The 25165-nt window shown below is 39.8% G+C and overlaps 1 protein-coding gene across 1 annotated transcript in view; it reads left to right on the top strand.

Moving 5' to 3' along the window:
- The first annotated feature begins 71 nt into the window (after positions 1–71).
- Positions 72–25165, top strand: part of HACD2 (3-hydroxyacyl-CoA dehydratase 2) — a 111348-nt gene continuing 86254 nt past the window's right edge. Inside the window, exons 1-2 of the mRNA XM_077884316.1 lie at positions 72–259; positions 4131–4248. Coding sequence (XP_077740442.1) covers positions 87–259; positions 4131–4248 — 291 coding nt within the window. The 5' untranslated portion in view covers positions 72–86. The remainder of the gene's footprint in view (positions 260–4130; positions 4249–25165) is intronic.

The following is a 25165-nucleotide window of genomic DNA, read 5'->3' on the forward strand; positions in this document are numbered from 1 at the left end:
CGCCCCGCCCCTCCCTCCGCCCCCTCGCGGCGCCTGGTCCCGGGGCGGTGGTGTCCGCGCAGGGAGAGCGTGCTCGGGCGCCCGACATGGCGGCGGCGGCGGCGGCGGCGAAGGGGAATGGGGGCGGGGGGGCCCGGGCCGGGGCCGGGGCCGGGGCCGGGGCCGCGGCCGGAGAAGCTGGCGGCGCGCGGAAGAAGAAGGGCCCAGGGCCGCTGGCCACGGCGTACCTGGTCATCTACAATGTGGTGATGACGGCGGGGTGAGGCCGGGGCTCGGGGAGGCGGGGCGCTGGCGGGGCCGGCCGCGGAGGGGGCCCTGCGGTCGGCGGGGCGGCCCGGGCGGGGAGGGGGCGCCCTGCAGGGGGGGCAGGGGGGGGCGCCCTGCAGGGGGGCGGGGGGCGCCGAGCAAGTTGCCCGAGGCTGGGTGCACCCGAGTGGAGTCCCGGGGACCTGCAGGGACGGCGGGGTGGCGGGGGGTCGGGGCTGGGGCTGGGGGAGCTCCCTGCAGGGGGGCGGGGGGGGCGCCCTGCAGGGTCGGGGCGGGGGGCGCCGAGCAAGTTGCCCGAGGCTGGGAGCGCCCGAGCCGGAGTTCCCGGGGGCCTGCGGGGACGGCGCGGTGGCCGGGGGTCGGGGCTGGGGCTGGGGCTGGGGCTGGGGCAGCTCCCTGCAGGGGGGAAGCGGGGAGGGCGCCCTGCAGGGTCGGGACTGGGGCTGCCGAGCAAGTTGCCCGAGGCTGGGTGCGCCCGAGCTGGAGTTCCCGGGGGCCTGCGGGGACGGCGGGGTGGCCGGGGGTCGGGGCTGGGGGAGCTCCCTGCAGGGGGGAGCGGGGGGGGGGCGCCCTGCAGGGTCGGGGCTGGGGCTGCCGAGCAAGTTGCCCGAGGCTGGGTGCGCCCGAGCTGGAGTCCCAGGGGCCTGCCGGGGGTCGGGGCTGGGACGCAGGGGCACGGAGAGGGGGAGGCGCCCTGCAGGGGTGGGGCGGGGGGGCACCCTGCAGGGTCGGGGCTGGGGGCGCCGAGCAAGTTGCCCGAGGCTGGGTGAGCCCGAGCTGGAGTCCTGGGGACCTGCAGTGACGGCGGGGTGGCGGGGGGTCGGGCTGGGGCGCAGGGGGACGGAGAGGGGGAGGCGCCCTGCAGGGTCGGGGCTGGGGGCGCCGAGCAAGTTGCCTGCGGCCGGGCTCGCGGGAGCCGAGCTGCGGGCCCTGCGGGGTGGCCGGGGGCGGGGTCGGGGCTGGGCCCGGGGCGCAGGGGCGGGGCGGGCCGGTCCTGCGGGGCCGCGGGAGCCCGGGCTGCAGGCCAGGAACGCGAGCCTCCCGCGGGGGCGGTGGGGACAGCTGTGGCCGCGGACTGACCGCGTACTTAGGCGCGGCTGTTTTCAAAATCCGGGCTGAGCTCTAATCTGAAAGGTAAAGGGGAAACTCGAGCAAAGTTTCTGGCCGCTGACCCGAGCAGAGCGGAGCTTGAGGAGCTTGAGCGGACTGGAGACTCCCTGGGGCGGGGCGGGGCGGGGGCAAGGCCGAGAGCTGCTGGGGGGGGGGGAGGGGGGGCATAGACTCCTCCAAGCGGGTCCCTACCTCCGCCGCCCCTGCTCCACCTCTTGCCACAGCAGGTTCTCCAGTTCTAGTTCTGACGCTCACTGGCTGTGTGACCTTGGACAAGTCACGTTTGCTTTTCTTTGCCCTCCGTTTTTCAACCTGTAAAAAAAAAAAAAAAAAAAAAGGAATTCATTTCTTTTACAGATTCTTATTTGATGTCTTTGTATGATTAGTTTCTGGAAATAACATAGACCATGTATCCATCCATTGCCTAGTGAGGCGAGCCCCCAGGTACCTCTAGTTCTCTGATCCCGTAGTTTTAGAAGGGAAGGTCACAGGATCCGACTGCTTGTTAGGTATTTCTGTTAAGATTTTATTTTTAAAGTGATGTCTACACCCAAGATGGGGCTCCAGCGTACAACCCAGATGGATCAGTAGTCTACTTGTTGTACTGACAGAGCCAGCCAGGTGCCCATTATGTTTATTTTTCTTTTTTTCTTTTTAAGATTTTATTTATTCATTCATGAGAGACAGAGAGAGAGGCAGAGACACAGGCAGAGGGAGAAGCAGGCTCCATGCGGGGAGCCCGATGCAGGACTCGATCCCAGGACTCCAGGATCACGACCTGAGCCAAAGGCAAGACAGACACTCTGCCACTAAGCCACCCAGGAGTCCCATGTATTTTTAAATTGTATTCATTTGTAAAATATTTTTTCCCCTCGGGTGCCTTGGTGGCTCAGTGGGTTGAGCACCTGCTTGCACCTCAGGTTATATGATCCCCCGGTCCTGGGATCCAGCCCCACATTGGGCTCCCTGCTCCCCTGCTCAGCACGGAGCCTGCTGCTTCTTTCTCTCCCTCTCTCCCTACTTGTGCTCTTTCTGTGTCAAATAAATAAAATCTTAAAAAAATTTTTTTTTTCTCTAACATTTTATTAGGAAAAATTTCAAAGATGCAGAGATGTTTAAAGAACTGTATGGTACGCATCTAGTTTTAGTTATTTTTAAAATAGGTACTACATTGGCAGGTGCATGATTCAAAATATACCCAAGAACATGCAGTGAAACTTCGCTCTTCTCCTTCCCTTCCACCCAGATCCCCTCTCTGTGGAAGTGCTAATTTTGTAATTCCTTCAGATGCTGATCCAAGCAAATATGTATACACACAGACACACCCTTTTTAACCCAAATGCTAATGTCATATTAGCATTTCAGCACTTTGCATTTTTCACACAGCTGTATATATAGGGAGGACCATAGACTTGATTGCTTTATCACAGAAATGGCCCGTGTTGAAACCTAGGTTCAGAGAGGTGGTGATTTGCTTGACTAGCTTCACACCACTGAACTTGTTAGTCATAGATCTGGATCTAAAACTTATTTCTCTTGATTCACAGGCCAGTGGAGAAATAGTGCAGATGCAAGTTTTCTTTATCGCACAAATGGTCAGAGAGTGATTCTTTAAAAGAACGTCCAGAAGTTTGTGTTCTATATTTATATGTGAATTCTTGTGGGCAAAGGCATTAACAAAAGCACTGGACTGGAGAGAGATTTTAAGATACATTGGGAAAGAAGGAAAGAAGCCTTTATTCCTGGTGATGGAGGATAGGGAGTGGTGTCTTAACTCAAAAAGAGAAATTGGAATTTTGAGAGGAAGGTAGTCTTTTTTTTTTTTTTTTTCTTTTTGGTAGGCTGCTAATGCTGAGACAGTTACACCATTAAGGAATTCATTTCTTTTGCAGATTCTTATTTGATGTCTTTGTATGATTAGTTTCTGGAAATAACATAGACCATATATCCCATTGCCTAGTTAGGATTGTATATTTATTTAGGTAAATCTATTACTGCTTTCAGGGAGACATACTTTATTAATAAAGATCCATTTGTTTCACTATGGAACTTAAAAAATTACAGGGTCTGAGAAACTCTCTTTTGAGGACAGAACAGAAATCTAACATTCACAGTGATATGCCTAAGCACTTCCCTGTTTTGTGTTTTGTATTGATCTGGCTTTTTTTACTGAATTGATTTTGGAAAATTGAGCTTTAAGAAAAATCTTTTTTTTTTTTTCTTCAAAAAACCAACCTTTTATTTTTATTTCATTTGCAATTTTAAGAGTAGGGTATGGGTATGTTTCTGTGAGATACTTGTGAAAATAGTTTAAAACATCTTTCCTCCACCCTATTATTATTACAGACCCTTTGACTGCACAGGCCATTTAAAATTTTCCTTTAACAGCTTTTTTCTCTCCTCTTAGACTTCTGGCACTTAATTTAGCTGCTCAAGGACCAATTTAGCTTATTCTCTTCATTTTGGCCTTGTTCTCAACAGGCAAGTTTGCCAAAAAGCTGAGCTCCAGATGGGTGAGGTGCCACTGTGCTTTTGCAGAGCACTCTTGGTTGGGTGCTGTTGGTGGTGCAACATTTCTGTGCATTACAGCTTGGCACTTGAAGGCCATAGTTGATAAATCCAGGATGCTGATTTTTGAGGTCACCTTTAGTAGTATCTGTTGTTGCCAAATTTTCTATTACCTACAATCCTACTTACCTTTTTTTTTTTTTCTTGATTGCTCATCTTTTCTTTTTTTTTTTTTTTTTCCTTAGGTGGCTGGTTATAGCAGTTGGACTGGTCAGAGCATACCTGGCTAAGGGTAGCTACCATAGCCTTTATTATTCCATTGAAAAGCCGTTGAAATTCTTCCAAACTGGAGCCTTATTGGAGGTAGGTTCTGAGATTCATTGTTACTGGTTTCTATTGTTAAAAATTAAAAGCATGCTACTAAATTCCATTGAAATAGCCATATCTGTTGGATTTGCTTTAAATTTGAAAACTTGCTTTATAGCATACTGTGTTGATGACTAGAGTATCTTCTTGACATTCTAGATAAAATAAAATCTCATTTAGCTTATGTTAACTGGAATATATTTTACATTCAATGTTTACTGAAAATCATGAAGAAAGCTTATGATAGGATTTTGGTTTTTGATCCTAGGGAAATCATAGGGAAGTGTTAGCAAACTCAGAGACTTTCACCAGCCAGCTTATAATGGAAACAATGAAGCTGGTGAGTGTAGGGTGTCAGATAAGGTAGATAGAAAAAACAGTAGAGCCTGTCCAAAAGCCTGTCAAAAATGTTTTCTTAAATAAATGTTCATTGATACAATTTCTGTGGTTGTATCAATTTTTAAAACCATAAGAGAATATTGTAATGAAAAAATTTTCAGACTTTAAATATAAATATTTCTAGAAAAATGTTATACAGTCTCTCAAAAAACAACAGAAAAGTCTGATGATAAATCAGTAGCTTTTTTTTTTAAGATTTTATTTATTCATTCATGAGAGACAGAGAGAGAGAGAGAGAGAGAGAGAGAGGCAGAGACACAGGCAGAGGGAGAAGCAGGCTCCATGCAGGGAGCCCGACGTGGGACTTGATCCGGGGTCTCCAGGATCACACCCTGGGCTGAAGGTGGCGCTAAACTGCTGAGCCACCCAGGCTGCCCAAATCAGTAGCTTTTAAATACATTCAATATAATGCAAATAAGTAAATAAACATTTATTAGTTCTCATGTATTGAGAGTAACATACCTAGTCCTGTTTCCTAGGGTCAGTATACGTTAGCATTTTTGAGTTGCGAGTGACAGAAACTCAATTCAAAGTATTTTCAGCAAGAAAGGAATTTACTGGCTTTATAGTCGGTAAAGACATGGGGTTAACCTACTGAATCAAAGGAACCACCTCAGGAATGAGGATTTGACATTGCCAGACTCTTTCCATCTCTCATCTTTGTTTATGTCTATTTCTCTTGGAATGTTGGTCTAAGGCTCTCCTACTGCAAACTGCCTTCTCCACATGGCAGGAGAGGGGGAAGGAGTTATTTTTCGTAGCATCTATGTCACAGTTCTGGAGAAGGGTTCTGGTTGGCCTTACTTAGACCAGTCAGTCTTGCCTGTGATGTGAAATGGTTGATTAACCTCGTCTAGGACACATGCCCATCCTTCTGGCCAAGGGACTATAGGCTTTGTTAATGGAAAAGAAGGAATGGGGTAGCTTTGGGCACACAGAATCAATGGCTACCATAGTTCTTAATGGTAAAGAACCTTCACGTTGCAGCAAAAATCTGGTGTTCAGTTTCATTCACTTAGCCTCCAGGGCAAGTGCATCATGACATTTGGAAGGATACTACCTTTTACCTCCAGGAAATGGCATGTAACAGCTTAACCTCTCACCTTCACGTTTGAAGCAGAAAGTTAAAGTTTTTCTGTTTTTCTCTCAGGAAGCAGAGGTTTCAAAACTGTCCATATTTCCACATTTTAGGCAGATGGTATGGGGAAGTGAGCTTCCAGCTGTGAATGGAGTAGCCATATTCTAACTCTGCTGGTTTTACCAACTGTTTGAATTTGAGCAAGTCATTTATCTCTTGTCCACCCCTTCTTCTCATTTATGAAGTAATTAGGTTAAAGTAGATTTCAAAGCCTCTTCCTTCCCTAACAGTTTGAGTCTGAGAGAACTTCAGCAAATCCTTATGTGAGCCATTTGTTGAAGTTTTGAAAAATTTTTTGGAAGCTGCCAATAGTGAGTGAGTGACTTTGCCTCTCAGAGCTTTGGCCGGCACAGTTCTCTCCAGCTATAGAGAAGCAAGTTTTGGGCTGAGGCCACGAGAAATTGCCCCATTGCTTGACACAGTATACAGTTGTACCTGATTAGAGTTCTTCAATAATTTAAAGGGGTTCTATCTCTGTAAGCCTTTGTAATATTAGAAGTACGATTTTCTAAATTTCAGTATGTCTTAGAGAAGGTAGTGACATTAATATGTTTACAAAATCCACTCAGGAACCAAATCTTATACTTTGAAGGATTAGCACATTTATCCCTATAGAATTTTTAACAGGGATTTAAGAAAACATTTTGGATTTTTGGTTTTATCTCTGTTATCCCCACTCAGAACCAATTAGGTAACAAATCCTGGATTTGATTTTGGGGAAAGGACTTGGCAAAATGAAGTCAAGACTCCCAGGAATAGCAGGGAATTAGCTTTACAGTTGTCAGTGACAGCACTAGACCTCTCAGCCTGGGGCAAAGAGCAGGCTCACAAAGACTGTATCTCCTAGTTGTCGATTAAGGAATGTTTCATACCTCTGCAACCTACATCATATGATAATTACAGGTGTACAGTGTCATTGAATTACAGATTAGTTATGGGAATTACTTGTTTGACAATATATCTTGTTTGCAGGAGAAAAGGAGAGAATGATTCCAGGGAGGTTATTCATTTTTATCTCCGTATGCTTAATGTCATTATACATTTTTTATCGAAGTATAATTAACTTACAGTGTTAGTGTTAATAGTTTCAGGGGTGAAATATAGTAAGTGCTCTCTTAATCTCCTTTATCTGTTTCACCCATTTCTTCCCCTCACCTCCCTCTGGCCACTACCAGTTTGTTTTCTGTATATAAGAGTCTGTTGAGTTTTTTTTAATTTCCCAATGTTTTATGGTTTTTATTTTTATTTTCTCTTTTTTGCATTTTTTTTTGCATTATTTTAAATTATAATTCTAGGGACACCTGGGTGGCTCAGTGGTTGACCATCTGCCTTCAGCTCAGGATGTGATCCCGAGATGGTGGGATCAAGTCCCGCCTCAGGCTCCCCACCAGGAGCCTACTTCTCCCTCTGCCTGTGTCTCTGCCTCTCCCTCTGTGTCTCTCATGAAGAAATAAATATTTTAAAAGAAATTACAATTCTAATATAGTTAACATGCAGTGTTGTATTAGTTTCAGGTGTACAATATGATAATTTAGCAATTCTGTACAGTACTTTAGTGTTCATCATGTTAAGTATGCTCTTAATCCCCATCACCTTCTTCACCCATCCCACACCTACCTTCCCTCTGGCAACCACCAGAATTCTCTTTAGAACCATCAATGGTATTGCAGATGGCAAGATCTCTTTCTATTTTATGGCTGAGTAATATTCTGTTTTATATATACATATATCACATTATCATATATGTATATTGTATATGTATGCCACTATAAATGAGGTTACTTACTTGTATCTCTGTATGCTGAATGTTATTTGTTTTGTTTTTTTAAGATTTTATTTAGTTATTAGAGAGAGCATGAGAGCACGAGTGAGGGGAGGGACAGAGGGACAGGGAAAGGGAGAGGCAGACCTCCCAATGAGCATAGAGCCTGACTCAGGGTTTGATCCCAGGACCCTGAAATCATGACCTGAGCTAAAGTCAGATGCTTAATGGACTGAACCACCCAGGCACCCCTGAATGTCATTTGTTAGTAGGTTTTGTGGGAATTTGCTTAAAAAGAAAATAGAGATTACTTGCTATTTGCAAGAAATTTCTAATTTTCTTTGAAAAATATAGCCCTATACTTTTCAAAAGATTTGAAAACATTTACCAAGGCAAGTGGAAATGGGATGGAGTAGTACAATAGGTCATTTTACTTCTGAGGAAATTAATGTTTTGCAAAATGGGTGTAAAGATAATATTGAGTCAGTGGTACAATAGTATAGGTTTTTATAATATGGACACAAAACCTATTTTTTTTTTCCATACTCATCAGAGAAGGTCTTGACTGTATTTTTAGATAATTTTGCAAGTTACTCCACAGGTGATCATTTGATTAAGTGTGTCTGTGAGTTACTATAATGTGTGCTATGGAGGTTGATTCCTTGTTAATAAAGAGCTTAAAATCTTATTGGATAGATTGGTTATACTAGGGCTCTTGGCTAGAGATTATAGAAACCACCTTAACCATCTTGAACAGTAAGGGGACTTTATTATAAGTTTATAGGATATCCCATGGGATCCAAGGACAGGGATGCAGTCTGCAGGGAACTCAGGGGTTCCTGCTCCATCTCTTATCTCTGCTACTCTCATTTTCTTTGTCTCTGATTCTTTCTTTTCGTTCACACTGATTTTCTTGTTTTGTTTTTTTAATCTACATGGCAAGAATGATAGTAGTTAAAAGCTCCTAAGATTGTTACTCCTGTAATCAGGAGAGCAACTATTGGAAATAGAATCCTACTCTCAGTCCCACATTACCAATGAAGGGCCAAATTTGTCCAGCTTGAATCAGGTTCTCATTCCTGGACCAGTCACTGTTGAAGGGAAGGGGTAATTTCTAGAAAAAGGGGTGCTAGGTGGAAAGCCTAGTATTTATCAAAGTACTGAAGCGAATACAATCAACATTATAATGTGCAAATTATGAGATGAATCTTGAGTAATTGTGAGAGCTAATTAACATAGCAAAAATATATTTTTTAAATGTCATTCATAGATAAATTTCCATACCATAAAGTTAATGAATTACTGATACATGTTATGACATGGATGGATCTTGAAAACATGGTGCTATGTGAAAGAAGCAAAACAGAAAACACTGTATATACATTATATGATTCTATTTATGCAAAATGTCCAGAGAGACAAATCCAGAGAGACAGGAAGTAGATTAGTAGTTGCCAGAGGCTGTGGGGTAGGGAGAATGGGGAACGAATCTAAATGGGTACAGGATTTCTTGAGATGATGACAGTATTCTGGAATTAGTGGTGATTGCATAACCTTTAAACATACTAAAAACCACTGAATTGTACACTTTAAAGGGGAGAATTAATGGTATGTAAATTATATGACTTTTTAAAAAGTCATCCATATGAGCTGTGGATAAGTTTTCTTCATTTTTTTTTTTTGATCTGTGATATTCATTGATAAGGATAGACTATCTTTTCAGCTTTGTTAGAGTTGAGTTAAAGATTAGAATTTAGTATCATATTATGTTATATTAAGATAGCTTAAAATGTTATATTATGACAGCTTAAAATTATTTCTGAGAGGGGCACCTGGGTGGCTCAGTCAGTTGAGGGTCCCACTCTTGATTTCGGCTGAGGTCATGATCTCAGAGTTGTGGGATTGAGCCCAGTGTCAGGCTCTGTGCTCAGTGGAAAGTCTGCTTGAGATTCTCTCCTGCTCTCTCTGCCTCTTCTCAACCCCCAAAACAAAAAGTCTTTAAAGAAAAATTTTAAAATGAAATTATTTCTGAGAGAATTTGGACTTAGTTAACATAAGACTAATTATACCAAAGACATTTTAAATACTCATGATTGGACATGCCTTGGTGATTGGCCATGTGATTCCAGTGGTTTAAGGACTGCTCTGTAAAGACATTAATTGTTGAGACTGATAGAGACCATCTTCAATATATGTACGCCGCTATATATATATCACTTACCTACCTCTGCCCAGCTGGGAAGGAATTCCCTTTCCTTCCCATTCTCTTCCAGATCCTTCTATCGTTTGGAACCCCTTCACCTATAAAAAGAAAGGAGACAGCTCCCCAGTCTTACTTGTGATCTTTTTCTAGAGTTGATCTACAGCTAGGTCTGGAGTGGCAGAGCAGATTCCAGAGAAGCAGTGGAAGAGAGTAGATAGCTTTTGTTGTATCTTCTTACCTTACTACCACTTTCCAAGCCCTGTCCCTGTAATCTGGTCCGACTCCTTGTATCTCACCTCATAACTCTCTTTAGACCCTTTAATGATATATACAGGAAGCTGATTTTGAGTATTTCTCTAAAATACAGCAAAATGTTAAGAACTTGTAGTGTCCTTATGAAGGAATGGGCTCCCATCTTGTGTCTCCTTACTAGTTTTCCTGTATGTTTGCCTTAAATACTAGATGAATTTTTTCTACAGAGATACTAGGAGGTTAAGTTCTGTGGTATTATTAATACGATAATGCTTCAGGCATATCATTGGTTAAGTTTACTTCTGTGTACTTGTCTGGGGACATTACCACCATCTATAATATTTTCCCTCCTTGTGAAAACATGCCAGGTTCCCATTAATAATAATAAAAATCTTAAAAAGGAAATTTTGAAACTCCTGTTATATATACATTTTAGACTGCCTTTATTCTGAAGACTTAAGAAAACAGACCTCTAAAAGACTTTTGAAAAGCTAGCCGAGCAGTCATAGTGGGGATATCTAACATAAACAGAAATGACAACAGACCTCAGACAAGGCAGCTTCAAAAACAATGTGAAAACCAGAGGTTTCACAAATAGAATTTGGTGTAATTAATAAGTGTCACAACATTAGAAGGGAAGAGGGAGCCTCTGGGAAATAGGAGCCCACCCACACAGGTCTCACTATCTGACAACTCGAGCAAATAGAAGAAAATTGATATGGCATTCAAGCATGTAAGACAGCTAATGGCTGTAGAAAGGAGTGGGCAAACATTTTTTTTAATGATCTAAAAATATTGATGGTATCACTAGAGAGTAGGAAGGAGACCATAGTGCAGAGAAGTAGGTTGTACTAAAGATCAAGAAAAGGTAAGAATTCCCAGTTACAGTCTAAGACTAAATAGATTACAGAGCAGAAGCTATGGGGAAGGTTCAGGGTTCATTATTTGAAATGTAAAAAAGAATATTATAAATTATGTATGTTGCCAAGTGGATCAGAGATATTATGTGTTGGTGGTCTAGCTAATGTATAAATGATTATCTAAAAAACAGAAACATGAAGTATGTGTGAAAGTAATAAAATTCAACAGATCAATAATGAAATAGGACTGATCTATCTAGAAAATGGATTGAGGGTTTGCATCTTGTCAAAAAGTAAGAGTACCAGCAATAGAAAAGGCTAGAACATATAACTCATAAATCATCAAGAAAGATTCTAGAAAATTTTTCTGAACTGAAAGACCAACTCAGTATGGTTATTGAGAGTATATAGAATTCCACACTGGAGCTGTTTTTTTTTTTTTTTTTTTTTTTTTTCTTTTTAAATCTTTTCCCTTCTTGGGCACCTATTTGTTAAATTTTTAAACTCAAAACAAAGGTAAGCAATTTCCAGCAGAAAAGACATCTTAAAATGTAATAGTAAAACAGCCTAGGACCTTAGACTTTTAAGAACAAAAAAATCCACATGAAGTTAAGAGAAAGCCTTAGTTTCCTACATAACCTTGCAATTTTCTACAGATAGACTTTTTGACAATAAAAAGTAATGAAACTTTGAAAGAAACTTATCAAGGGGTATTTAACTTTTATGTAAATAAATAAATTTAACTAAGAACTTAGAACTTAGAGACATAGAGGGGTATATATTGAACTACTGGTGCTTCTTCCCATGGAGGGGTGTGATATTTAGGAAGGAAGTTTTCCTCTTTACTCTCTATACTTTAGTGTGTGCTTATATACCACTTCTCTGAATCTTAAAATAAAAACAAAGATGCAATAAATGTAATATGTAATACAATATAATAGAAAAAAGAAAAATAAGATTAAAATTTTTTAAAGGGAATTAATATAAGCAGTTTAGATTACCTTGTGATTTAAAATGAAGTACACATAAAACAAAAACAAAAATAAAACAGAATTAAAAAAAACAATTTTACATCTGTTGTTAAAAAAAAGGAACAATAACAGTAAACCTACAAGATGACTGAGTATAGCACAAACGCATAATTTCTAATGTTTATACAAATAGACTCATTAGTTGTATCAAAATAAAAAGTTATAGTGATGAATAACAGTTTAAAAAACAGGGGATCCCTGGGTGGCGCAGCGGTTTAGCGCCTGCCTTTGGCCCAGGGTGCAATCCTGGAGACCTGGGATCTAATCCCACGTCGGGCTCCCAGTGCATGGAGCCTGCTTCTCCCTCTGCCTATGTCTCTGCCTCTCTCTCTCTCTCTCTCTCTCTGTGACTATCATTAAAAAAAAAAAAAAAAAAAGAAAAAACAGTTTAAAAAACATAATTCAGGGATGTCTGGGTGGCTCAGGGGTTGAGCGTCTGCCTTTGGCTCAGATCGTGATCCAGGGTCCTGGGATTGGGTCCTGCATCGAGCTCCCTGCATGGAGCCTGCTTCTCCCTCTGCCTGTGTCTCTGCCTCTGTCTGTGTCTCTCATAAATAAATGGAAAAATCTCAAAACAAAACATAAACATAATTTAGCAGCCTGTTGCTATGAAAGACAAGCTTACTAAAGGAAAAACCAGTCTGCCATGACCAAGCATACAAGAAAAGCAGAACCGCCCAGATACAGCATAAGATAAGTTGATATCAGAGCAGAAGCCAAAGAGAAACTGGCAGAGTTCACAATTTGTCATGCAGCAGGAACATGGCAAACACGTTGGTGGAATTAGTTGATGGGTAAATGATTATCATAGGAAAGCTGGCAGAAATGTTAGAGAAGTAAAATTAGAATTGTACTTAAGAAATGTCAGTATATGTAAAAGAACACTGGAAACAAGAAATTTGGGTACTGAGACTTGGTTTTGCCACATGGTCTTAAACTCTCTGCATTGAATGTGCTGGATTAGATTACCTTAAATTTCTCTCAGATTTTTTTTTCTAAAGATTTTATTTATTTATTCAGAGAAAGTAAGAGTGAGCTGGGGGAGGGTCAGAGGGAGAAAGAGAATCCCAAGCAGACTCCACGCTGAATGCAGAGCCCCAAATGGGGCTGGATCCCATGACCCCAAGATCATGACCTGAGCCGAAATCAAGAGTCAGACACCCAACCAACTGAGCCATCCAGGCACCCCTAGTTTTCTCCCAGTTTTAAGTTTGGTAAGAGTTAGCATTTTACTATCAGATTATGAAAATAAAGCGGGTAACGAATTAACAAATTATAGAGCTGAAAATAACATAAAAGGTAAAATTAAATGAGAGAAAATAATGGTAATTAAGGAAATTTCACCTATTTTCTCCTTTAAAAATGGATGTAAAAGGATTTTGAAAACAAGTTTGGACTAGATTCTTTGAGGGCGTCCAATAAATACCCCCTTTTTCTTGCTTATGCTCTGAACATTGAGAAGTAACTCAGAGGAATTGCATAAGGATCCCAGATATCAACTTTATTAGCGATAAAGGCCTAGCTGGAGGCTGTGTGTTAGTGTGTAAGCTAAATGGGTTTGCTAACTGAACTCTAAAATTAGATTACCACCCACCCTGCCCTAGGCAGCAGCGGCCAGGGTAGCATGGAGTAAATAGAGAACTTGGAGTTCTTTGTGAGAACCCCAGGGTAGAGCTCAGTTGAGCACTCCCCAATTACTCCTAAATTTACTGCTCAGATGAGGCATCCTTCCTTTCCTGGGATAAAGTGATTAACAGGTAGAGAAAGACCAGAAATATTTGGGAGAAAATGCTTCTCATAGAAGCTAGAGGAGAGGGAAAAGGTGTTTCCCTCCAATCGTAAGTGCTATATTCATTACAGGGAAAAGAAACATAAGCATAAGAAAATGCATGGAGTCAATGTTTTGAGAGAAAATGGAATTATACATACATATGGTATGATAATTTTCAAAACTAGGCAGATACTGATCAACATAACTCAGGTTAGTTCTGGACCTCCCCATAATAATATGAGTATGGCAGCCATGTGGAGTTGCCCAGCTTGGGAGATTTTTGTCCTCCCTGGAAGTTCTCCCAATTCTACAGCTGGACCTCTCTTTCTTTTCTTTTCTTTTTTTTTCCTTTTTTTCTTTTTTCTTTTCTCTTCTCTTCTCTTCTCTTCTCTTCTCTTCTCTTTTCTTTTCTTTTCTTTTCTTTTCTTTTCTTTTCTTTTCTTTCTTTTTTTTTTACCTTTCTTTCTTGATAGCAAGGGCATCTCTACTCCCTGACTCCTCAGACCATAGCTGGCTGACCCAGGGGTGCATGCCTGGCCCATACTGCGCTGGTCAGATATTTTTCTCCCAAGAATTTGGAATTTTGAGTTGAAAGAGATTGAGGCCCACAGTAACGCAGTCATATTAAATCCATGAACCATGCCTGAGGTCTCCAGAGCTGCTTGGGTTCCAGCTCCTCTTGAGATTTGGTAAACTTCTTTGTGAGAGTGTTTTGATTGCCACAGTGAGTAGGGTTGCTGTGACTAGATCTCTTAGAACACCTGCGAGAGTCCAACTCAATAAAGATTTGTCCTGCATCTGCCCTGACTTTTGTATAGCCCTCCAGGCTAACCACTCTATAAATAGAAATTGATAGTTTCATAGTACGTATTGATACTAAAATGTCTTTGTGAGAAATTAAACCAAAAGCTTATTAAGTCAGAAGGAAGTTGTTATCTTAGTTTTCTGTTGCTGCATAATAAAGATCACAAACTTAGCAGCTTGTTTTTAAAATAACACTTATTTATTACCTCATGGTTATATAAGTCAGAAGTTGGGCTTGGCTTGGTTATCCACACAGGGCCTCACAAGACTGAAATTAGTGTGTCAGTCAGACTGGCTTCTGTCTGTGAGCTCTAGGGAAGAATCTGCTTCTAAGCTTACTCAGCTTGTTGACAGAATCCAGGTTTTTCTTTTTTAAAAAAAGATTTTATTTATACATGAGAGACACAGAGGCAGAGACACAGGCGGAGGGAGAAGCAGGTTCCCTGTGGGGAGCCCGATAAGGGACTTGATCCCAGGACCCCAGACACTCAACCACTGCACCACCCAGGTACCCCGACAGAATCCAGGTCTTGAAGGTCTGAGGTTCACTTCCCTGCTAGTTGTTAGCTGGAGGTCACTTCCTTCTTTTGCAACCAGCTCTGCTTTTATGGAGCTCACCTTGTTGAATCAAGTCTACCCATATAATCTCCATACCTTAAAGTCAGTTGATTTGGAACCTCAATTACTTTTTTAAAATCCCTACACTGCAGTATCTAGATTAGTGTTTGGATAACCAAGGAACAGGAATCCCAGGGAATCACCTTTAGAATTTCGCCTACCACAGTTGATATGATGAGGCAACCTAAGTGAAATAAAGATACCATCTCAAAATAATTGAGTAATTTGTTCACCCTGTACATTGCGCTCTAAGAATTACAGCATTTCCAACTTGCAAAGAATTTCAGTGCAATTGTGTTGTTACTGCCAATGCAATGAAACGGACTGAAATTATGTAACAGATTGAAATTCCTGGTCAGACTTCAATTAAGTTAGTGAAGGTACATGAAATACAAGGATTTCATTGGATTTTTTTTTTTAGATAGAACTATTTTAATAATATATCTTATTATTGCCTTCTTGGGGGATCACCATAGTTTTTCAATTTTATCCTAAAACTATCACCAGTCTGTTAATACAAGTGCTTTATTGCCTCTTGCATTACTGGTTTGTTTGTTTTAACCAAACCCATCTCTTCCTTGTTGCACTATTCACAGAATATTGGCATATGGGCTTTATGTGATACTTTCTTCGTACCTTGTCTCATGACATAACTTAGAGGTTATTTTGACACCCCTTAGAAATAAATAAGACCAGGCTCATTTGTAATGAAACTATACTTTTTTTTTTTTTTTTAATTTTGACCACTACTTATCTTGGCATATTATTTTGGCCTAAGTTAAGGTTACTTCCCTATGTCCATTATATTAATACTGTTTTTTATTCTAGTGTTGGTCTGTACCTCTGCTCTTCAGTTGTCCTATACTAGTTCAGGGTGCTTTCTGACATTCTTATTTTTAAATCCAAACTTATTTATCATAAGTTGTCACATATAGCTGACTGCTTTATTATGTCCTCAAACATTTGTATAGTGAAATACATAATTTAAAAAATAAATTACTTTTTATTTTTTCTTTATATAACAGTTAAAACATTGTATTTTTTTTAAAAAAAATTCTGTAGGTAGATTCTTTTTAAAGATTTTATTTATTCATGAGAGACAGAGAGAGGGGTGGTGCAGAGACATAGGCAGAGGGAGAAGCAGGCTCCATGCAGGAAGGCTGATGTGGGACTCGATCCCAGGACTTTGGGATCATGCCCTGGGCTGAAGGCAGATCTTAACCTCTGAGCCACCTAGGAGTCCCTCTTTTTTTTTTTATTTTGTTTTTTTTAAAGATTTTATTAATTTGACAGAGAGCACAAGTGGGCAGAGCAGCAGAAGGAGAGGGAGAAGCAGGCCCTCTGCTGAGCAGAGGGCTGGATGCGGGGCCCAATTCTAGGATCCTGAGATCATGACCTGAGCCAAAGGCAGATGCTTAACTAAGACACCCAGGCTCCCCTGTGTAGGTAGATTCTATCATCTGTGAATTTCATTTCAGGATAGAAGAGGCATTATAAAATATATGCAACTCAGAAGTGGAGATTGGGTCTTCTAGGACTAAGACCTGCTATTCTTTCACACAAAGAAAACATGATAGCCCTGAAGGATTATACAGTTGACCCTTACACAACACAGAGGTTGGGGTACCAACCTCCCATGCAGTCGAAACTCCATGTGTAACTTTTTACTCCTTGAAAACTTAACTCCCAATAGCCTACTGTTGACCAGAAGCTTTACCAATAACATGAACAGTTGGTAAACACCTATTTTGTGTTATGTGTATTCTTTACTGTATTTTTACAATAAAGGTAGCTAGAGAAAAGGAAATGTTAGTAAGAAAATTATAAGGAAGAGAGGCACTTGGGTGGCTCAGTGGTTGAGCATCTGCCTTTGGCTCAGGTCGTGATCCCGGGGTCCTGGGATCAAGTCTTGCATCGGGCTCCACAGGGAGTCTCCTCCCTCTCTTATGTCCCTGCCTCTATCTCTGTATCTCTCATGAAAAAATAAATAAAATCTTTTAAAAAATAAAATCATATGGAAGAGAAAAATGCAGTTACTGTGTCGTACAGTAGTAGAGTGAGGCACCATACATCACTTTGTCCTCACCCAAAAGTTAGCACAGCTGGATCCGGGAGTGACACCCACTCCATGTCCCTCTTCCCAGGAATGTAGGAAACCTCATTCCAGGCACAGTTCAGGGGATCTCAGAGAACCGATGAAGGCACAGCACCTTTAGACCTTCCCTCTAGGTCACTTGGTTCACCTGACCCACTTTATATGGTTCTAATACCGTTTCTGCTTGCGGGAAACGCTAGTAAGCTGCAAGAGGCCAGTTCCCTTGGATATTGGTTCCCAGCCTGAGAATTTTCAGCACCGCGGACAGCGCCCTCCTGCTTTACTCTGCAGGCCGTTTCTGCTTGGTGCTCTCCGCCCCCACAGTTCTCCCAGATCTCTTACTACAGGGAGGCAGGTTATCATTCTGTGGTCCTTGAGTAACACTGGCCAGTGACTGGCCACTTTGTTGAGATTCCTCCCCAGATCCAGTTCCTTTGTACCTCTCAGATGAAGATCTTAATGAACTGAGTTTCCCCCAGATGGGTGGTGTGGTGATGAGTGCCAGTAATAGGCAAGAGCCCTGTTGTCCCAGCCTTTTCCACCTCTTTCCTCTACCTTCCCTTCATGTCTAGTCTTTTGGCAACCTCTATCTTACTCATTAATCACAATATGAAATATGTATTTGGGACACCTGGGTGGTGCGTTTGGTTAAGCATCCAGCTCTTGGTTTCAGTTTGGGTTGTGATCTCTGGGTTGTGAGATCAAGCCCCATGCTGGGCTCCACACTCAGCACAGAGTCTACTTAAGACCCTCTCTCCCTCTCCCTCTGCCGCTCCCCACCCCCGATATGCATGTGCTTGCTCTCTAAAATTAATAAATATTTTTTAAAAAGAAATATGTATTTATTGAAAAAAATCTGAATGTAAGTGGACCCATGTAGTTCATGCCATTGTTGTGTAAGGACCAATTGTATATCCTTTTTTTGTAATGTCCTATTAATAATCAGCTTCCTGGGTAGATGTCTTGCTACGTACACGGTTAGGTTTTCTGTCTGCACACCATCTTCTGTCTTGTCTCAGCATGCTCTTTATTCATGTCTTTTATTCCTCATTTATATCTATAGACATCTTTTATTTTCCTCAACTTTACAGCAGGAGGTCCAGATTATCTTATAATATTCACACACTTGAGATTCTTAACATTTTCTTTTTTAAGAAGATGGTAAAATTTGCAGCATAATAGTTCTTTTCAGTTATCAACAAATTTGTGAAGCTTGATTTTTTTTTTTTCTATCCAAGCCTCTTTAACTCCCTCTTCTCTCAAAATTTAGTGAATAGTAGTGTTTGAGCACATAGTCTTATCAGGCATACTCTAGATGAGCCACGTCTTGTCAAACTATGGCTTCAGCAGATATCTTATAACTAAAATACAATGAAATAATATAATACAAAAATCTGTAGAGTAGAAATAGAGCCTTGATTCTGGACATCACTTTACTACCTTGGGGAATTCAAACAGCTTTTTTTTTTTTCTTAAGATTTTATTTATTCACAAGAGACACACAGAGAGAGGCAGAGACATAGGCAGAAGGAGAAGCAGGCTCGATGCATGTGGCCTGTTGTGGGACTCGATCCCAGGACCCCGGGATCACGCCCTGAGCCAAAGGCAGATGCTCAACCACTGAGCCACCCAGGCATCCCTCGAATAACTTTCCTAAGACTTGGTTTTCTCATCTATAAATAAAAGTCTCTGTCTTGCCTATCTGCTGGGGTTGTTGTTAGGATCAGACAATAGAATGACTACTAGAGAAATATAAATTCTAAAATGTACTACATACTACAATAGCTGATAGTTCTTATCATCCAGAAAAGCTTTGATCATTAAATAATATAGATGGCTTCAGATGACTTTTTTATAATTATATAAGTTTTAGGTATATGACTTTATAATTTGATAACTGTATATGCTACAGAGTGACCACTACAACTCTGGTTCCCAACCATCACCATACCATTGTCCCCCTTTACCCCTTTCACCCACCCCATAGCTCCCTTCCCCTTTGGTAATCACTAGTCTATTCTCTATGAGTTTGTTTTCATTTTATTTTGTTTACTTATTTTGGGTTTTTTTTTTGAATCTACATATGAGTGAAATCATATGGTATTTGTCTTTTTCCATCTTACTTATTTTGTTGAGCATAATGCCCTCAGGGGTCCATCTGTGTTGTAACAGATGACAAGATCTCACTCTTTTTTATGGCTGAGTAGTATTCCATTTTATAAATATACCACTTCTTTATCCATTCAGCTATTAATGGACACCTAGGTTGTTTCCAGTTGTTAGCTATTGTAAATAATGCTGCCATGAACATAGGGATGCATATCTTTTCAAATTGATATTTTCATATTCTTTAGATAAATATGAAGTAGAATAGCTGGGTCATATGATAAATTTTTTCTTAATTTTTTGAGGAATTTCCATACTATTTTCTACCAACACTTACTATTTCTTGTCTTTTTTTTTTTTTTAAGTATTTATTTATTTATTCATGAGAGACACACACAGAGAGAGAGAGAGGTAGGCAGAGGGAGAAGCGGGCTCTATGCAGGAAGCCCGATGTTGTACTCGATCCCAGGACTCAACCGCTGAGCCACCAAGGCACCCCATTTCTTGTCATTTTTAAAACACCCACTCTAACATAAAGTGATATCTCGTGGTTTTGATTTATCTTTCCCTGATGATTAGTGATGTACCTCTTGGCCATCTGTATGTCTTTCTTTGAGGAAGTGTCTGTTCAGATCCTCTTCCCACTTTTTAATAGGGCTCTTTGGTTTTTTTGTTGTTGAATTGTATGAGTTCTTTTTACATTTTGGATATTAACTCCTTTTCATATAGTTTGCAAGTGTCTTCTCCCATTTGGTAGGTTGCCTTTTCATTTTCATGATGATTTCCTTTATTGTACGCAAGCTTTTTAGTTTGATGTATTTCCATCTGCTCATTTTTGCTTTGGTTTCCCTTGCTTTTGAAGTCAGCTCCATAAAGATGTTGCTAAAACTGATGTCAGGACCTTACTGCCTCTTCTGGTAATTTTATGGTTTCACATTTTATTTTCAAGTCTAACCATTTTGAGTGAATTTTTGTGTATGGTGTAAGATAGTGGTCATTCTTTTGCATGTGGCTGTCCAGTTTTCCCAGCACCACTTGTTGAAGAGACTAACCTTTCTCTATATTTTGTTCCTGGCTCCCTTATTGTAGATTAATTGTTCATATATGTGTGGGTTTATTTCTAGGCTCTTGATCTTGTTCCATTGATAGGTGTGTCTGTTTTTTTATTTTGTTTTGTTTTTTACCAATACCATATTGTTTGGATTATGATAGCTTTGTCATATAGTTTGAAATCAGGCAGTGTGATACCTCTGGCTTTGTTCTTCTTTCTCAAGATTGCTTTGGCTATTCAAGATCTTATGTTTCATATTTTAAAGTTAATTGTTCTAGTTCTATGAAATATGCCACTAGAATTTTTTTTTAAGATTTATTATTTATTTACTCATGAAAGACATAGAGAGAGAGAGGCAGAGACACAGGCAGAGGGAGAAGCAGGCTCCATGCAGGGAGCCAGACGTGGGACTTGATCCCGGGTCTCCAGGATCCCTCCCTGGGCTGAAGGCAGCGCTAAACCGCTGAGCCACCCAGGCTGCCCTGCCACTAGAATTTTGATAGTTATTTTATTGAATTTGTAGGTTGCTTTGGGTAGTATGGACATTTTAACAATATTAAGTTTTCCAAATCATGAACACAAAATATCTTTTCATTTATTTATGTATTTTTCAATTTCTTTCATGCATGTCTTACAGTTTTCAGTATATAGGTTCTTCACCTTCTTGGTTAAGTTATTCCTTGATATTTTATTCTTTTTGATACGTTTGTAAATAGGATTATTTTCTTAATTTCTCTTTCCGATGTTTCATGATTAGTGTATAGAATACCACAATTTCTCTACATTGACTTTGTATCATGCAACTTTACTGAATCTATTTATTAGTTCTAACAGTTTTTTGGCAGAATCTTTAGAATTTTCTCTGCATAATATCATACCATCTGTAAATGGTGACAGTTTTACTTCTTCCTTTCGGATTTGGATGCCTTTCATTTCTTTATCTTGCCTAATTGCTGTGGCTAGGATTTTCAACACTGTGTTGAATAAAAGCAGTTAAGTGTGAGTATTTTTTCTGAAAGCTTTTCACTGTAGGTATCAATGTTAGCTGTAGAATTGTCATTTAGGGGCTTTATTATGTATGTTCCCTCTGTACCTACTTTGTTGAGAGTTTTTATCATAAATGGATGTTGAATTTTATTGAAAGCTTTTTCTGCATCTATTGAGATGATAATATGATTTTTATCTTTCATTCTGTTGATGTAGTATATGACATTAATTTGCAGATGTTGAACTATCCTTGCATCCCTGAAATAAATCACACTGGATTGTGGTGTATAAGCTTTTTAATGTATTGTTGGATTTAGTTTGCTAAAAATTTGTTGAGGATTTTACATCTATGTTTATCAAGGGTATTGGTCTGTAATTTCTTTTTTTCGTGGTGTCCTTGTCTAGTTTTGGTATTGGTGATGCTGGCCTCAAAAATTTTGTTTGGAAGCTTTCCTTTCTGTATTTTTTGGAAGAGTTTGAAAAGGATTGGTATTAAATCTTCTTTGAATATTTGGTAGAATTTGCCAGTGAAGCCATCTGGTCTTGGACTTTGTTGGGGGGTTTTTGATTACTGTTTCAGACTCCTTACTTATTATCAATCTATTCACATTTTCAGTTTTTTCATGATTCCTTCTTGGAAGATTGTATGTTTCTAGGAATTTATTCATTTCTTCTAGGTTGTTAAGCTTGTTGCCATATAATTGTTCGTACTAGTCTCTTACGATCCCTTTTATTTCTGTGGTATCAGTTGTAATTTCTTTCATTTCTGATTTTATGTACATGAATACTCTGTTCTATTTTACTTGGTTGGTTTAGCCAAGGATTGTTGATTTTCTCATTTCAAAGAACCAGCTGCTACTTTCATTGAATTTTTTTTTTATTATTGTACTTTAAATCTCTATTTCAGAAAACACTGGGTGGCTCAACCCAGTAAGTGTCTGACTTTGACCTCAGGTCATATCTCAGGGTCATAAGATTGAGCCCTCCATCGGGCCCTCTGATCAGTGGGGATTTTGCTTGTACCTCTTCCCCTCTCCCCATTCATTCTCTCTCTCTCAAATGAATAAATCTTTTTAAAAAAAAAATCTCTATTTCATTTATTTCTACTCTGATCTTTATTATTTTCTTTCTTCTACTAATTTGATCCTTTGTTCTTCTTCTAGTTCCATTAGGTGCAAAGTTATAGAATGTTTGAGATTTCTTTTTTTGTTTATTGATGTAGGCTTGTATCTTTATGAACTTCCCTCTTAGAACCACTTTTGTTGCATCCCATAGATTTTGATGTAACGGATTTTTGTGTTCAATTGTCTCTAGGTACTTTTTGATTTCTCCTTTGGTTTCTTCAGTGTACCATTGGTTCCTCAGTAGCATGTTGTTTAACCTCCATGTTTTTGTGGGTTTTCCTGTTTTTTTTTTCTCATAATTAATTTCTGGTTTCATACCATTGTGGTCAGAAAAGATGCTTAATATGATTTCAGTCTTTTAATTTATTGAGATTTGCTTTGTGGTCCAACATGTGATCTGTCCTGGAGAATGTTCCATGTACAATTGAGAAGAGGCCTAATGTGTCATTGAAGGCCAGTATTTTCTTAATTGATTTTTTTGTCTGGATGATCTATCTCTTGATAAAAGTGGAGTGTTAAAGTCTCCTACCATTATTATATTGCCTTCATTTTCTCCCTTTAGGTCTGTTACTTATTGCTTTATATATTTTGGTCTTCCTATGTTGGGTGCATATGTATTTATAAATGTTATATCTTATTGCTGCATTGACCCATGTACTATTATATAATACCCTTCTTTGTCTTTTATATAGTCTTTGTTTTATTTATTTATTTATTTATTTATTTATTTATTTATTTATTTTTAAGTAGGCTTACACCTAGTGTGGAGCTCAATGTGGGGCTTAAACTAATAACTCTTGAGCTGTGATCAAGAGTCAGACACTTGGGATGCCTGGGTGGCTCAGCCATTGAGCGTCTGCCTTCAGCCCAGGGTGTGATCCTAAGTCCTGGGATCAAGTCCCACATCGGGTTCCCTGCATGGAGCCTGCTTCTCTCTTTGCGTTAGTCTCTGCCTCTCTCTCTGTGTGTGTCTCTCATGAGTAAATAAATAAAATCTTAAAAAAAAAGTCAGACACTAACCAACTGAGCCACCCAGGTGCCCCATTATAGTCTTTGTTTTAAAGCCTGTTTTATCTTTTTTTTTTCTTTAAGATTTTATTTATTTATTTGACAGAGAGCGAGAGAGCACAAGTAGGGGAAACAGCAGAGGGAGAGGGAGAAGGAGAAGCAGGCTCCTAGTGAAGCAGAGACCTCAACGCAGGGCTCAATCCCAGGATCCTGGGATCATGACCTGAGCTGAAGGCAGACGTTTAACCAATCAAGCCACCCAGATACCCTAAAGTCTATTTTATCTGATGGGAGTATAGTTACTTCAGCTTTCTTTTCATTTCCATTTGCATGGAATATCTTTTTCTAACCCTTCCCTTTCACTCTGTGTGTTTCTTTATTATTTATTTATTTATTTGTTTGTTTTAAAGATTTTATTTACTTATTCATGAGAGACAGAGAGAGAGGCAGATCATGCCCTGGGCCAAAGGCAAGTGCTAAACCGCTGAGCCACCCAGTGATCCCCCCTGTATGTGTCTTTAAAGTGAGTCTTGTAGGCAGCATATAGATGGGTCTCATTTTTTTGTCCAGTCACTCTGCATCTTTTGATTGGTGAATTTAGTCCATTTACATTTAAAGTAATTTTTAATAAGCATATACTTATTGGTGTTCATTGTTTTCTGGCATTTTTATGGTTCCTCCCTGTTCCTTTCTTCTCTTTTTCTCCTCCCTAGTGGTTTGCTGACTTTCTGTAGTGTTATGTTTAAATTTCTTTCTCATTTTCTTTTCTGTATTTACTGTGTTTTTTTCCTTGTGGCTATTTATTGTTAGGTTCAGACAAAATATTCTTTGTAAATAGCTATCTGATTTGACTTGATAGCAACTTAATTTTAAACACAATTCAAAGCTTTGCCTTTTTACTATTACCCCCACATTTTTAATTTTTGATGATATATTTTATATCTTTTTTATTTTATGCTTCCTTTAATATAATTTCAGATAAGTTTGCTATCTGAAAACAAACTTAAGACAAAAGACAAAACTTAACAAACAAAAGACAAAACTTTTGTCTTTTAACCTTCATGCTTGCTTTATAAGTGTTTGATCTCTACATTTGTTATATATTTACCTTTTCCAGTGAGATTTTTACTTTCCTGTTTTCTTACTACTTAGCTTAAAGTCCCTTTAATATTGATTGTAAGGCTGGTTTAGGTTTAGTGGTGACGAATACCTTTAGCTTTTGCTTACATGGAAAGTTCTTAATCTCTCCTTCAGTTCTAAATGATAACTTTGCTATCATTCAGAGAATTTGGGTTGGAAGTTTTTTCTTTTCAGCACTTTGTATATGTCATGCTACTGTCTTCTGATACATAAAGTTTCTACTGAGAAATCTGCTTATATAGCCTTCTCAAGTTCACCTTGTACATAACAAGTTGTTTTTTCCTTATTGCTTTTAGGATTTCTCTCTAAATCCTTAACTTTTGCGATTTTAATTATGGTGTGTCTTGGTATAGATCTCTTTGGGTTCATCTTATTTGAAATTCTGGGCTTCATGGACTTGGATGTTCAATTCCTTCCCTTGTTAGGGAAGTTTTCAGCTATTATTTCTTCAAATATTTTTTCTTGCTTTTCTCTCTCTCTCTTCTCCTTTTGAGAGTCCTATAATGTGAATGATTCCATTTGATGTTGTCTTAAAGGTCCCTTAAGGTATCTTCACTTTTCTTAA

Source organism: Canis aureus, chromosome 35, assembly GCF_053574225.1.
Source record: "Canis aureus isolate CA01 chromosome 35, VMU_Caureus_v.1.0, whole genome shotgun sequence".
NCBI lineage: Eukaryota > Metazoa > Chordata > Mammalia > Carnivora > Canidae > Canis > Canis aureus.